Here is a 15,548-nt window from a genome sequence, read left to right on the forward strand (position 1 = left end):
GTGACTGGAAAGGTATAGTAGAGTATCTCACTTCATGGTGGCAGGAGCATGTGCCAGAGGCTGTTCATATCACAGTGGACCAGGAAGCAGAGAGCCATGCAGGAACCAGAGACCAGGTTATAACTTCCAAAGGGCCACCCTTAGTAATCTACTTCCACCAACTAGGTCCCACCTTCCAAAGTTTCCAGAACCTCTCACAACAGTAGGGAACCAACTATTCAAAACATGAGCTTGGGGCTAGAGAAATGGCTTAGTGGTTAAGACACATGCCTGCAAAGCCTAAGGACACATGTTTGATTCTCCAGGTTCCATGTAAGCCAGATGTACATGGTGGCACATGCGTCTGGAATTTGTTTGCACTGGCTAGAAACCCTGGAGTGCACATTCTCTTTCTTTCTCTCTTCCTCTCTCTCCACTGTGTGTGTGTGTGTGTAATAAATAAATAAATAAATAAATAAATAAATAAAAATAAAATCTTGAGGGCTGGAGAGATGGCTTACTGGTTAAGCACTTGCCTATGAAGCCTAAGGACCTGGGTTCAAGGCTCAATTCCCCAGAACCCATGTTAGCCAGATGCACAAGGCATCTGGAGTTCATTTGCAGTGGCTGGAGGCCCTGGTGTGCCCATTCTCTCTCTCTTTCTCTCCCTCCCTCCCCCCCCCCCGCCTCTTTCTCTCTCTGTCCCTTTCAAATGAATAGATAAAAATAAACAAAATTAAAATAAAATCTTTAAAAAAACATACACAAGCTTATGGGGAGGGACACTTCAGATTCAACCCATAACATCAGTACAGGCCTTTTGTGAATAGAAGTTTCTCAGTGGATACTTAGTAGGCAAAATATTTGATCTCAGTATTCAAGCTTAAATCAGTCTTACTTATCATCATAAGCACAGGTCCAGATATCAACACAGTCACTCTACTTCAAGGAAGTGTTGAGATTGAATAATCAGTCAATTATGAAAAAAATCTATATAGAAAGAGAGAAGCTGATGGGCTTGTGAGTTTGTTGGTGTTTGGAGTTTCTGTAGGGTCTTTTGCTGATGTTGCATTGGGGTGGTAGTTTTGGTGCTAAGAATTGAACTGAGGACCCATGCATGCTAAGCATGCACTCTGCCACCAAGATGCATCTCTAAATGCTGCTTTGGAAATCTTCTCTTCACCCCACAATGAAACACATGTATCAAAGGAGAAGTATTAAGAATGTGGATTGCTTTATCTTTTAGGGGCCTTGTGGGTGTGCATAATTTTAAATCCGCACTGCAAACTAGAGGAGAAATCCTGTTGGCTACAGCAACTAAAGAAGTGGAGTGACTTGGATGTCTGTCCTCTAGAAGATGGAAATTATGGCCATGAACTGCCCAATATCACCAATGCACTTTCCCAGAATGCCAATCATAGCTCAGGTGAGCCAAGTATCCTTTTTAGCTAGTTTTCTTTTGCCTAGAACTTCAGAAAGTGGGAGGCTAAAGTATAAACGACAATGATGGCCTTCAAAATTACAATCTTAGATAAGAGAAGCCTATATTTTTATTAATCTTAAAATGCTAAATCTTAAATAGAACTAAGCTTTTGTCATTGGTATTAGGGATGCTGTCTTTTTCCACATGTAGAGTGTCTTGGCAGTGGCCAGCATAAAGTTCTAGAGTTCTCTGCATGATTCCTCTCTAGCCTTCAGGTTCTCTGTGTCTAGTGGATCTGGGACTCCATTTGGGTCATTTGGGCAGCTTAGAAGACCTACTTTCAATCCTCCAACCATGCTTATACAAGAAACCTAATTAAGCTCATTGAATCACAAAAAAGTTAAAAAGACATGAAAGTGAAAGGGGACTAGTTGAGAAGAGGAATGGGTCCAGAGTGGGAGGGGGACGAGAGAGGGTAATAAAATAAATATGATCTAAATGCATTATATACATGTATTAAATTGTCTAATTTAAGAAACCTACTTCAAAGGGGATTCAAAACAGCAAATACGCCAGGCATGATAGTGCATGCCTTTAGTCCCAGCACTCAGGATGCAGAGGTAGGAGGATTGCCATGAGTTTGAGGCCAGCCTGAGACTATATAGTGAATTCCAGGTCTGCCTGTGCTATAGCAAGACCCTACCTTAAAAGCAGAAAGAGAGAGAAGGGAGGGAGGAAGGGAAGAAAAGAATCACGACTGTTGGCTCAAGCAGGCTTATAATTCACTGTGCAGCCAAGAATGACCTTGAACTTCTGGTGCTCTTGTCTCTACCTCACAAACCTGTGGTTACAAGCAGGCATCACCATACTTGGTTTTATGTAGTGCTGGGAACTGAAACCAGGGCTTCATACATGCTAGGCTAGCACTCTATTAACTGAACTACATCTTCAGCAGCCTCTCCCTGAAGAAAAAAAAAAAATCTTGACCATATCTTTTTATAGTGTTTCTCTTTCTGTTTTCTTCAAATGTTTATACAGCAGATCTTTGGTTAGATCATCCTCCCAAGTTATGGCCAGGACTTCTGCCTCATCTTAAGACGAATCCAAGTACAGTGATACTGTGCCCTCTGCCTTCAAGCCCACTGTTCCACATAGACCACTTGGTATCAAGCATTTACATCACTGTCATTCCTTCTAACTCAGGCTATTTGATATTGACAACTGTTCTATAGTTCATTGATAGTCTTTATTGGTAGGTGATTTTATCAGACATTCATTTTATACTTAGTCCCTTTTCTTCTAAGTAATAACTATTGGCATTTTTAACCTCAAAGAGAAAACCTAAATAATTGTTTTTGCTTGGTTCACTTCTACTGTACCATAATTAGTTGTCAGTGTATTTTAAGATAACTAAGGTAATGAGCCATGAAAAGGCTACAATTTTGTCATTTCATTAAGCTTCCCAAGTTCCCCCAAATGGAAATACTCTACAAAGAGAGGGAAAGGGAAAAATCATTCACAGAATGGTGTATGTTTACCATCTTCATTTATTCTGCTTTCTGATTCTCCCTTGAGTTCATTCAGTCAGGTTTTTATTCTCACCATTTCTAAGACAGCTATGTCTGTCACAGTGACTGATCATTAATACCATCCATTGCTAAATATTGTGTCAGAATCTTTTGTTTTGTTTTGTTTTTTCAAGGTATGGTCTTGCTCTAGCCCAGACTGACCTAGAATTCACTCTATAGTCTCAGGGTGGCCTTGAACTCAGGGTGATCCTCCTACCTCTGCCTCCCAAGTGCTGGGATTAAAGATATGCACCACCATGCCTTGCCCTTAGTCAGAATCTTTAATTAACCTTTTGGCAATATTTGACACATTGACCATTTCCTGAGGCATCTTCACCATTTGATTGATGACTACTTTCTTTTGGTTCTTCCTCCCAAGTCTGCTTTACTGTCCCCCCACACACACTTCCTATCCTAAAAATGCTTTAAATGCCCAGCACTCAGTTACTAATAATGCACTTCTCTTTCTATACTACTTTGGTGATTGTATCATTTTAATAAATATGTATATGTTTGACTCTCCTGGGTATCCCTTGCCCAAACCTTTCCTCTAAGCTCCAGTCTTGTATATTTCGTGCCTTTTTTGTGTGTTGTTTGTGTGTTTAATGTGAGGTGTGTGTGTAGTGTCTACACAGTATGTTCCCAAATAGCACACCATACACTCACCTGGGTGGCTAGAGTGGAATGTTAGGATTCCAGCTCCATCACTCCTCTACTATATTGCAATTACCTTTGTGCTGCTGGGACAGAGCATACAACCAAAAGCAGCTGATAGGAAAAGTGGTTTTATTTTAGGTTGTAGTCATGAGGGAAAGCTCCATAATGGCAAGGAAAAGATGATAGAGCAGAAGCTAGACATCACCTCCTGGCCAACATCAGGAAGACAACAGCAGCAGGAGAGTGAGCCAAGTCCTAGCAAAGGAAAGCTGGCACCCCCTAATCCCGCCCCCAAAAGCACACCTCCTCCAGCAAAACTCCACCTCCCAAACTTCCGTCAGCTATGAACCAAGCAATCAAAACACATGAGTTTATGAGGGACAGCTAATTCAAACCTCCACATGCCTGTTCTTACTTGAGCTAAAGTTTCTTACTGATCCTGAAGCTTGTGGTTTTTTGTGAGCTCCAACAACTCTCTGATCTCTGCCCCCTATGGAACTGGAGTTGCAGGCATGCATGGCCATACCCAACTTTTTAATGTGGATCCTGGGGTTCAAACTCCAGTGTGTCCAAACTCTCATGTGTCCTCAGGCCTTCATGCTCTCAACCAAGTGCTCTCAACACTGCTTGAGCCATCTATCCTTTTTTTTGGTATATCTGCTTATATATTAACTTCATGTTCCTCCCTTCTTTCTTCTTGTTTTTTTTTTTTTTTTTTTGATTCAGAATGAGGTTTTTTTTTATAATTTTTTTTTTGTTTATTTATTTGAGAGAGACAGGGACAGAAAGAGGCAGATAGAAAGAGGGAGAGAGAATGGGCGCACCAGGGCCTCCAGCCACTGCAAACGAACTCCAAACGCATGCGCCCCCCTTGTGCATCTGGCTAACGTGGGTCCTGGGGAGTCAAGCCTCGAACCGGGGTCCTTAGGCTTCACAGGCAAGCGCTTACCCACTAAGCCATCTCTCCAGCCCAGAATGAGGTTTTTTTGAGGCAAGCCTCATATCCTTGATTCTTCTGCCTCTGAGTCCCAAGCTGGAATTCCAGGACAGCTTAGAATCATTCCTGATTTTTCTCTTTCACCTTTGATCTAAACTGCAAGTAAGGTGCTCTAAGTAGCAGTCAATCTCATCTATGAACAAATCTTACTGCATTTAGCTCCAGAATGTACCCAGAGTCCTAGCTCTTTTCATCTCTACTGCTTATCACTCTGGTCCACTAAATTCTCTCTGACAAATTAGCTTGCTCATTCCAGTCCCAACACAATGGCCTCCCTGCTATTCTCAAATATTCTCAAAATATATTACCACCTCAGGGGGCTGGAGAGATGGCTTAGTCGTTAAGGTGTTTGCCTGCAAAGCCAAAGGACCTTGGTTCAATTCCCCAGGACCCATGTAAGCCAGCTGCACAAGGGGACATATGTGTCTGGAGTTTGTCTGCAGTGGCTGGAGGTCCTGACATGCCCATTCTCTCTCTCTTTCTCTCTCAAAGAAATAAATAAAAATAAAGTTTAAAAACTATATACATTACCACCTCAGAACTTAGTGCTTCTTCCACCTTGAGTGTTCTTGAGTTGTCCCTCAGTTTCTACACATCTGTATTCAAATGTCACACACACACACCCTTTTTTTTTTTTTCTTGCATTCCTGGCTCAAGTTATCCTCCTCCAGCTTGCTGAGTAGCTAGGACTAAGGCACACATCAAAGCACCCAATTGTACAAGTATTATCTTATTAGAGACTATAAAATATCTAACATCAGCTTTCCTTTCTCCCTGACTGTTTTAGTGTTTTAGATAGTATTTAGAACCTTATGATAAATCTCCCTTCTTGAATATAAAGATCAGATCAATAAAGACAGAGATTTGAATATCCTGAGCACCTGTAGCAGTATCTGCTATATATTAGGCATAATAATTTGATGATTTGGCAAATTACAAAACAGTGGGATCCCAGTCCCCATTATGTGCTAAACAGACCATGGTCATTCCCAGGTCTTTGGGATGAAGGCCAAGACTCCAGCCAGTTGAAGCATCATTGTGTTCTCATCCCAAATATTTTTTTTCCCTTTTTTTATAACCTTTGCCCAGCATCTCTTAGTTAATAATGTATGCTCTGGGGCTGGAGAGATGGCTTAGCGTTTAAGGCACTTCCTTGCAAAGCCAAAGGACCCAGGTTTAATTCCCCAGGACCCACATAACCCAGATGTACAAGGTGGTCCGTGCATCTGGAGTTCATTTGCAGTGGCTGAATGCTCTGGCATGCCCAGTCTCTCACTTGCTATATCTGCCTCTGCCTCTTTCTCTCTCTCTAGTAAATAAATAAAAAAAAATTTAAATATTTTTAAAAATAATAATGTATTCTCTGAGGGATGAAATTAAAACAGATCTATGAAATAAATTTTTTTTTAATGTGCTCAACTGAGGAACAACATGAAGAATCAATTTCAAGAAGTGCTATCAGTGCTACTCTAATAACACCCTTCAACATCTGAGCCCATACCCAGGGGGATGTTAAATTGTAAAAAGATTACCAGAGTCCAAGGACTTTTCTTAAGTGAATGAATATGTTGGTTGTTTTTCTTTTTATGTTCAGTCTGAATCCTCTGACTCTGTCTGTTTTTCTCATATAAATTAGCACATGCACACCTAATTTGGATATCTCTGAAAGTATCTGTGTATTTCGCTTCATGATCCCAAGTAGTTTTTAACTGCCATTAATCTAGCTAGGTTGGCAGGGCATGGTAGTGCACGCCTTTAATCCCAGCACTCAGGAGGCACAGGTAAGAGGATGGTTGTAAGTGTAAAGCAGCATGGAACTACAGAGTGAGTTCCTGGTCAGCCTGGGCTAGACTGAGACCCTACCTCGGGGAAAAAAAAAAAAAAAAAACAACTAGCAAAACATCAATTAAATGCTTTCTATGGTTTTTTTCATTTTCTTGACTGCCATTTCCACAAGTCCACTTAATCCTTAGTTTATGAAGATCTGTGTGATCACATGTTCTTTCGTTAAGAACTGAGCTTATGGGGACACATGCCTGTGACTCCAGCACTTGGGAAGTAGAGGCAGGAAGATGTAAGTTCAAGACTAGCCTCAGCAACATAATGAGTCTGAGACAATGTTTCAAACACCCCTGTTTGAATAAATAAATTTGAATAAATAAAAATTGAACTGAAGAAGAGTTTACAAGCCATTTAAGAAGGTAGGGCTAACCTATGTGGGGAATTCCAGATGAAGAACCAGTCTGGATTCCCATAAGGGACTTTGCCCCTCTGGGCCTCTGCTAACTCATTTGAAAAATGGGGGAAATATTATATTGTGAGATTGAATAAGATAAGACAGACTGGGTTCAAGTTGTATTGAGTAATGAGTCTGGCATTGCTCTGAACCTTTTTATATATTATCAACAATGTTAACTAATAGCAGGTTATTTATTTGAATAGTCTCAGCAATCTAGAAGATGATAGAAGAAGGTGGTTTTAAAAAAGTGAGAGAGAGAGAGCCAGGTATGATGGCACACACCTTTAATCCCAGCACTCACGAGACAGAGGTAGGAGGATCACTGAGTTCAAAGCTAGCCTGGGACTACAAAGTGAGTGCCAGGTCAGCCAGGGATAGAGTGAGATCCTATCTCAAAAAAAAAAAAGGAGAACTAAAAAGAGAGGCTGGAGAGATATCTCAGCAGTAAGAGTGCTTGCTGTGCAAGCATGCGGAACTGAGTTTAATCCCCAGCACCCATGTAAAACCTGGGCATAGTCCCTCATGTCTGTAACCCCTGTGCTGAGGTGGAGAGTAAACTAGAATCATCACTAGAGCTCCCTAGTCAGCCAATCTAACCAAAAAATGGAGAGCACCAGGTTCAGTGAGAAACTCTGTGTCAGGGAAATAAGGCAGAAGAGTGATAGATGAGGATAGCAATGTCTCCTGGTCCCTCGTGCACATAGGAGTGCACACATGTGCATACATCCCCCCTACACATACATACTGCATACATACACCAAAAAATAAATAAAATTACTAAAGTTTATTTTTGATTAAAAAAAAAGATGTGGGGGTGGGGAGGGAGGGAAGGAATTACCATGGGATATATTTTATAATCATGGAAAATGTTAATAAAAATTGAAAAAAAAATTAAAAATAAAAAAAAAAAGAGCCATCTAGTTGGACATGGTGGTGCACGCCTTTAATCCCACCCAGCACATGGGAGGCACAGGTAGGAGGATCACTGTGAGTTCAAGGCCAGCCTAAGACTACATAGTGAATTCTATGTCAGCTTGGGCTAGAGTGAAACCCTACCTCAAACAACCAAAACAAAAAAAAAGGCAGGTATGGTGGCACTTACCCGCCTGGGACTACAGAGTGAGCTCCAGATCCGCCTGGGCTAGACTGTGACCCTGTGGCAAAAAAAAAAAAAAAAAAAAAATTAAAGAAGAAAGGAGCTTACTTTATCTGTACACCTTATCTCTCTGCCCTTTTCCTGAAGCAAGATATAGCAGTGCAAAAACAAGTCAGTCTTTTGCCAGCATCAAACTATAAGCCGACATATATCAGCTTTGAAAATGAATTTCATAGTAGCTCTTTGTCTGATAAAGGTCATGCTGCAAATGAAACAAGTAATGGATTACTTAGGGAAATTACCTAGCTGCTTCTTTCTTTCTGTAACTTCTGTAGAAAACAGTTTATATCCTCATTATTGAGCAGCTGAGTACACTGCCTTTATGAGTTTTCATGTAGCTCTGAATTCCAGTAGAAATTAGTGTTCTTCAGAAACAGGACGGCGTTCGGGTGAAGGGCACAGATAAAACTGAGTCAACATAACACATAGATGATTGCTGTCAAACACACCTATCAACTTCCACCCTCTAGAAGACCCAGGGCTGAGGACTTCAGATTATCTAATACCATGTTGATTCATCTCTTCCTCAGACTCCTTATCCCGGCCAAGACGAACAGTGTTCACTAGAGCCATCGAAGGCCGTGAATTACACTGGCAGGATAGCCACCTACAGCGAATAATCAGCAGTGATTTATATACAGCTCCTGCGTGCCAGCGGGAAAGTGAGCGACTACTCTTTAATTCCCATGGTCAGCCGCTGTGGCTTGGTAAGTCTAGCCCTCTAAGAATTCAAAGCCCAATCTTATTTCATGCCAGACCCAGGTGAGACATGTGCATAAGGGCCAGAAATAACAACTATAATTTAGGGTCTTCAGAGCTTATTTGGAACTTTTACTATCAACTCAGGTTATTTATTTAAAGCCTAAGATATTTGCATATATGCTTAACTAAGGTAAACTAATCTCAAATAGGAAATTCATATCCTGTCTCTTAAATTTTAGGAAGATAAAGGAGCTAATACATATCAAATAGTATTAACAAATGATGCCATTAGGCATCATTTCATTATATATAAATAAAAATTAAAAAACCAAAAAAAAAAAATCCGGGCGTGGTGGCGCATGCCTTTAATCCCAGCACTCGGGAGGCAGAGGTAGGAGGATTGCCGAGAGTTCAAGGCCATCCTGAGACTACATAGTGAATTCCAGGTCAGCCTGAGCCAGAGTGAGACCCTACCTTGAAAAACCAAAAAATAAATAAAATAAAATAAAATCTTGGAGCTGGGTGTAGTGGTACATGCCTTTTATCCCAGCACTCAGGAAGCAGAGGTAGGAGGATCACCAGTGAGTTCAAGGCCACCCTGAGATGATTACATGGTGAATTACAGGTCAGCCTGGGCTAGAGTGAAACCCTACCTCGAAAAAATAAATAAATAAAATATTGGGCTGGATAGATGGCTTAGTGGTTAAGGTACTTGTCTACAAAGCTAAAGGACCCAGGTTCGATTCCCTAGGACCCACATGAGCCAAATGCTATAGGTGGTGCATGCTTCTGGAGCTCACTTGCAGCGGCTAAAGGCCCTGATGCACTCATTCTCTCTATATATCTGCCTCTTTCTTTCTCTCTATCTCTCTCTCCCCCCTCCCTTCCTCTCTCCCTCTCTCCCTTCCTTTCTCCCTCCCTCCCTCTTTTTCTCTCAAGCATAAATAAAATATAAAATAAAATCTAGGAAGATGGCTAAGAGGTTGGAGGTGCTTCCTTGCAAAGTCTACCATCCCAGGTTCTATTCCCCAATGCCCACATAAAACCAGATGTACAAAGTAGCACATGCATCCGGAGTTTGTCTGCACCAGCAAGGGGAACTGATCTCTCCCTGAGATGTTCTGGTTGAGGCTTTTAAGAGAGGGACAGGAGCTGGGTGTGATGGCACATGCCTTTAATCCCAGCACTTGGGAGGCAGAAGTAAGAGGATCACTGTGAGTTTGAGGCCACCCTGAGAATACAAAACAAAACAAAAAAGGACAGGAATATACCCAGATTTGGAAAAAATTTGAGAAAGACAAAAAATAAGAGATAAGGGGGACTGGAGAGATGGCTCAGCAGTTAAGGCACTTGCCTGCAAAAGCCTAAGGACCCAGATTTGATTCCCCAAGATCCACATTAAGCCAGATGCACATGGTGGCACATGCATTTTAGTTCATTTGCAGTGGCAGGAGGACCTGGCATGCCCATTATCTCTCTTTCTCTCTCTCTCTCCCTCTCTCCCTCCCTTCCTCTTTCTCTCTCTCAAATAAATAATTTTTTTTTTTAATCCTGAACCAAGGTGGCCCATGCCTTTAATCCCAGCAGTTGGGAGGCAGAGGTAGGAAGATCACTATGAGTTTGAGGCAAGCCTAGAACTACAGAGAGAATTCCATGTCAGCCTGGGCTAGAGTGAGACCTTACCTCAAAAACAAACAAAGCCTCAACCAAACTCACTATAGGTCACCACCCTAAAGACCCATCTAGTCATCTATCTTTCTCTAGGGCTTCATGAATGCTAGGCAAACTTCTGCCATTGAGCTATATCCCCAGTCTTGATCCAATACTATTAAAACCTAAACCTAACAAGCTGGGCTTGAGAGATGGCTTAGCAGTTAAGGTGCTTGCCTGCGAAGCTCAAGAACCCTTGTTCGAATCTCCAGGTCCCACATATAGCCAGACACAAAAGTGGTGCAAGCATGTAATATCGTACATGCACACAAGGGGGCACACACGGTTGGAGTTGGTTTGCAATGGCTGAAAGGCCTTGGTATGCCCATTCTCTCTCTTTCTCTGCCTCTTTCGGCCTCTCTCTGTCTCTCAAAAATAAAAATAAATAAATAAACTTTAAAAAAAAAACCTAACATGCATGTGAAAATAGAAATATAAGTGCTTGCAGCCTTTCTAAAGGATAATCCAGCAACAACAATTAAAAGCCTTTCAAATGCATTCATACTATTTGGTCAAACAATTCTACAGATTAGAATTTATCCCAGGGTATAATTAAGAATATGCATACAGCTGAGGGGCTCTATGAGCACAGTTAAAATGTGTGGATGTGAAAATTGGGAACCACCTAAATATACAACAACAACGTGAAATTGATTAATCCAGTAATTTATTTAATTAATTCAGTGAAATGATTTATAATCATTTTTGCATGTGTATGTGTTTATGGTGTATGTGTTCGTATGTGGGTGGGAGAGAGTGTGTGTGAGTGTGCATGTATGTGTGAACTCATACATGTGGAGGTCAGAGGACAACCTGAGGTATCATTCTTAGGCATGAAGTCTACCTTGTTTTGAGAAAGGGTCTGTCATTAGTCTGGAGCAAACTGATTAAGCTGGACTAGCTAGACAGTGAGCTCCAGGGGTCCTCCTACCTCTGCCTCTCCAGCACTGGGATTACAGGCCCACCATCTACCTTGTCCAGCATACTACCTGGCTGGACTGATAAGTGAATTTATTAATCATTTGGTAATGAAGCTGGGCATGGTGGCACATGCATGTAATTCCAGTACTTGGGAAGTAGAGGCAAGAGGATCAGGAGTTCAAGACCAGTCTCAGCTATATAATGTATTCAAGGACAGCTTGGGCAATATGAGACCCTGCCTCAAAATAAGTCATTTGATAATTAGGTTTTTCCCTTTAGGCAGCTAATTGCTGCCTCCCTCCACTGGATTCCTGTAACACATGTTCACAGAAACATACTACATTCTATCAGCCTGGTTTGGTGACTTTCTACATTGTATCACAACACTGTGAGGGAGACGGCGCAGCAAGTAAGAGCACTTGACACACAGTATGCATGTCTCAAAAGGCCTGAGACTCCCTAAGTTCAACTTACCAGCATCCACATAAGCAGCTGGGAATGGCCACACACATCTGTAACCCAAGTCTAATGGGGAGCAGAGACTGGATACTCACTGGGGCTCCCAAAAACACCAAGTTCCAAGATCAATGAGAGACACCCCCCCCCCCGCCATCTCAAGAAAACATGTTAGTAAAAACTCCCAGTGTTCTCTTGCATCCTGCACGCACACACACAGGGTACATGCATCTGCAATGCAGGTGCATGCATGTACTGCACACACACAAAGTTCCTGTTTAGATACTCCAATTGAATTTGAGAAACTGGGAATACAAACTACTATTGTCAAGCATGAACTTTCCTAAGTAAAACAAATTGAGGTTCTCTAATTTTATGTATTATTATTAAATAGATAGTAATGATATATAATTTATAAAATGTGTTACTACAATAAACTGGTTCTGAATCATCTTATTTCATAAGCAAAACATATCATGACTTCCTAATTGTATTTAGATTTGAATAAAGTATTAACTTGGATTTTTAAAAATGTAAGATTTTCTAGCCGAGCGTGGTGGGGTGCATGCTTTTAATCCCAGCACTCAGGGGGCAGAGGTAGGGGGATTACCATGAGTTCGAGGCCACCATGAGAATAGAGTAAATTCTAGGTCAGCCTGGGCTAGAGTGAGACCCTACCTCGAAAAACAAAAACAAAACAAAAAAAAGGTAAGATTTTATTATTTGAAATTTTAATTCAACCAAAATATTTTCTCCTTATGTGATAGAACATGTGCCTACTGCTTGTGCTCGAGTTGATGCCCTGCGATCTCATGGTTACCCAAAAGAGGCCCTCAGACTCACAGTGGCCATTATTAATACTCTGAGGTTGCAGCAGCAGCGGCAGCTGGAAATCTACAAGCATCAGAAGAAAGGTATAGTGATTAGGAATCTTCTAACCCTTTTAGACTGACAAAATCCTCAGAAGTTATAAAGACCCAGAATCTGATTTTCATTCAGAGAATTCCATGTAATCCTCAGTAGGATCCTGAGTAGAAATGCCTCACTTTATTCTTATGAATCTCAGCTTTGTTGACAGTAGAATGGAAACAACTGCTTGCCTGCCTCCTTCATGCTGCAAATGAGAGGCCTATTAAGACCCTTTTTGAGCTGCAAATCTGTATCCACATATGCACTACCAGCAGGAAATCTAAATTCAGACCACATAATATTACAGCTGGGTGGTAAATTTGTGATCAGACTGTCAACCACAGATATAACCTTGACCCTCAGGGTCAAGGCCTGCCTGAGACTAATAGGAAACCAATACAGAGGAAAAGAACAATGTGCCTCTCTCACTGTCTGATACTTTGAATCTGCTCATTTCCAGAATTGTTGCAGAGAGGAACAACAACAATCACAAACCTGGAGGGCTGGGTGGGCCACCCCCTGGATCCCATTGGCTGCCTGTTTCTCACTCTGACCGAGGCTTGCCGCCTGAATGATGACAGCTATATGGAAGTGTCAGGTATAAGGGTCAGCTTGGAACAAGACAGCACCTGTGGCAGCTGCATCTTATCTGCCAAAGTCTGTTCTGCTTTTCCTGCAGCCATTTCCATCTTATCCAAACTGAGTGTCCCTGAAAGGTTTCCACAGGCTTCTATTCTTTCCAGCTTTTCTTTTTCACCCTATAGCCTGGCCTTGTCCTAGTTTCCCATGTTACCTTGCAGCTTCCTTACTCTTCTCATTTCCCTGCCATGAACACTTAAACAGTTCCAGGGGGGAATAAAAAAGGTTAGAAGAATCTTAGCAGTGGTAGTAAGAACTCCAGAGTAGTCTGAAAGTGAGAAAGAACTTCCATCAAGAGTGTATGGCACTGGGCATGGTGGCACATGCCTTTAATCCCAGCACTTGGGAGACTGAGGTAGGATTGCTGTGAGTTCAAGGCTAGCCTGGAACTACAAAGTGAGTTCCTAGTCAGCCTGGCATAGAGTGAGACCCTACCTTGAACACTCAAGAGGCTGAGACAGAAGGATTGGTACAAGTTTGAGGCTAGCCTGGACTACACTGTAAGACACTGTCTCAAAAACAAAAAAAGTCCATCCCTTGAAATATGTCACATAATACCATTACTGGGATTTCATTGTGTTCTCCCATCCTTGTGATCTCCAGCAAAAGAATTTAGATGAGATAGTGTTATAGTAGAGAAGATAGTTTATTACAAAGTAAAGTGGAGCTCTCTCCCAAGAATAAGTATGGACAGTGCTCATGGGGACCATTTCAGAGCAGAACATTCTCATAGGTCTCACTGGATAATGACCAGAGAAACCATATGTCAACCTACATTTTAGGTAGGCTTTATACTATTTCTAAAGCTTGTAGAACAAGCTTCTTAAAGGGCATTTTTCTGTCACATGTGATTAGCTCTTAAAAGAGGGGAAAATAGAAACTAGGAAGATGGCTCAGAAGGTAGTAATGCTTGCTTGCTGCACAAGATGAGGGCCTGTGAGAGCCTGATTTGTGCTGAGTTTAATTCCCCAGCACTCAAATAAACAGCTGGGTGTGGCCACTTCTAATTCCAGTCTTGTAGGAAGCAGAAACCAGAAAATTGCTGGGACTCATTGGTCAGCTACCCTGACCGAAAACTGCACCCCTACAGTTTTGTGAGAGTCTCCATCTCAAGAAAACATGTTGATGAACAATGGAGGAGGACACCTCATGTTCTGTCCTTCACACATGTGCACAAAGGGACACATCTGCACCATACCACACCACACACACACACACACACACACACATGCGTGAAGAAAAGGGGGTTGGAGGGATGGCTTAGCGGTTAAGGCACTTGCCTGCAAAGCCAAAGGACTCAGGTTTGATTCCTCAGGACCCATGTAAGCCAGATGCACAAGGGACGCATGCATCTGGAGTTCATTTCCAGTGGCTGGAGGCCCTGGCACACCCATTCTCTCTCCTTCTCTTCTCCCCTTTCTCTGTCAAAAAAATTAATAATAAAATTTTTTTTAATTTTTTTTAACTTATTTGAGAGCGACAGACACAGAGAGAAAGACAGATAGAGGGAGAGAGAGAGAATGGGCGCGCCAGAGCTTCCAGCCTCTGCAAACGAACTCCAGACGCGTGCGCCCCCTTGTGCATCTGGCTAACGTGGGACCTGGGGAACCGAGCCTCGAACCGGGGTCCTTAGGCTTCACAGGCAAGCGCTTAACCGCTAAGCCATCTCTCCAGCCCAATAAAATATTTTTTAAAAGGGGGGGCAGGAATTGGCATATCCTTATTCTTTACCAAAGAACCTCCAGCTAGATAGTAGTGTTATGATCTTTTGAACAATTTAGAATGCCATATCTTTACCCAGTGTCAGATATATGACTCGGGTCCTATTCTTTTTTTAATATTTATTTGTTTGTTTGCTTGAGTGAGTATGAGCACACCAGGGTCTCTTGCCACTGCAAATGAACTTCAGATGCTTACAAATTTTGTGCATCTGGCTTTATGTGGCTACTGGGGAATTGAACCCAGACCAGCAGGTTTTGCAAGCATGTGTCTTTCATCACTAAGCCATTTCCCTAGCTTGATCTTATACTTTTGACCAGTAATCAAAGCCCTACTGTGCCCTGTAGTTATATGCTGCTGATTATAAAGGAGAGATCTACACCAATCACTTTTCAGGTATCTACCTACCTACCTAATAGTATTCTCTGAACATTATCCCACATGAGGAATAGCCTAATAGTCCCAAAATAGCC

The 15,548-nt window shown here is 41.9% G+C and overlaps 1 protein-coding gene across 1 annotated transcript in view; it reads left to right on the plus strand.

Moving 5' to 3' along the window:
- Positions 1-15,548, plus strand: part of Zswim5 (zinc finger SWIM-type containing 5) — a 188,695-nt gene that overhangs the window by 152,911 nt on the left and 20,236 nt on the right. The window contains exons 5-8 of the mRNA XM_045149577.1: positions 1,226-1,405; positions 8,550-8,726; positions 12,576-12,722; positions 13,178-13,315. Of these exons, the coding sequence (XP_045005512.1) occupies positions 1,226-1,405; positions 8,550-8,726; positions 12,576-12,722; positions 13,178-13,315 (642 nt within the window). The remainder of the gene's footprint in view (positions 1-1,225; positions 1,406-8,549; positions 8,727-12,575; positions 12,723-13,177; positions 13,316-15,548) is intronic.

Source organism: Jaculus jaculus, chromosome 5 (assembly GCF_020740685.1).
Source record: "Jaculus jaculus isolate mJacJac1 chromosome 5, mJacJac1.mat.Y.cur, whole genome shotgun sequence".
Classification (NCBI taxonomy): Eukaryota; Metazoa; Chordata; class Mammalia; order Rodentia; family Dipodidae; genus Jaculus; species Jaculus jaculus.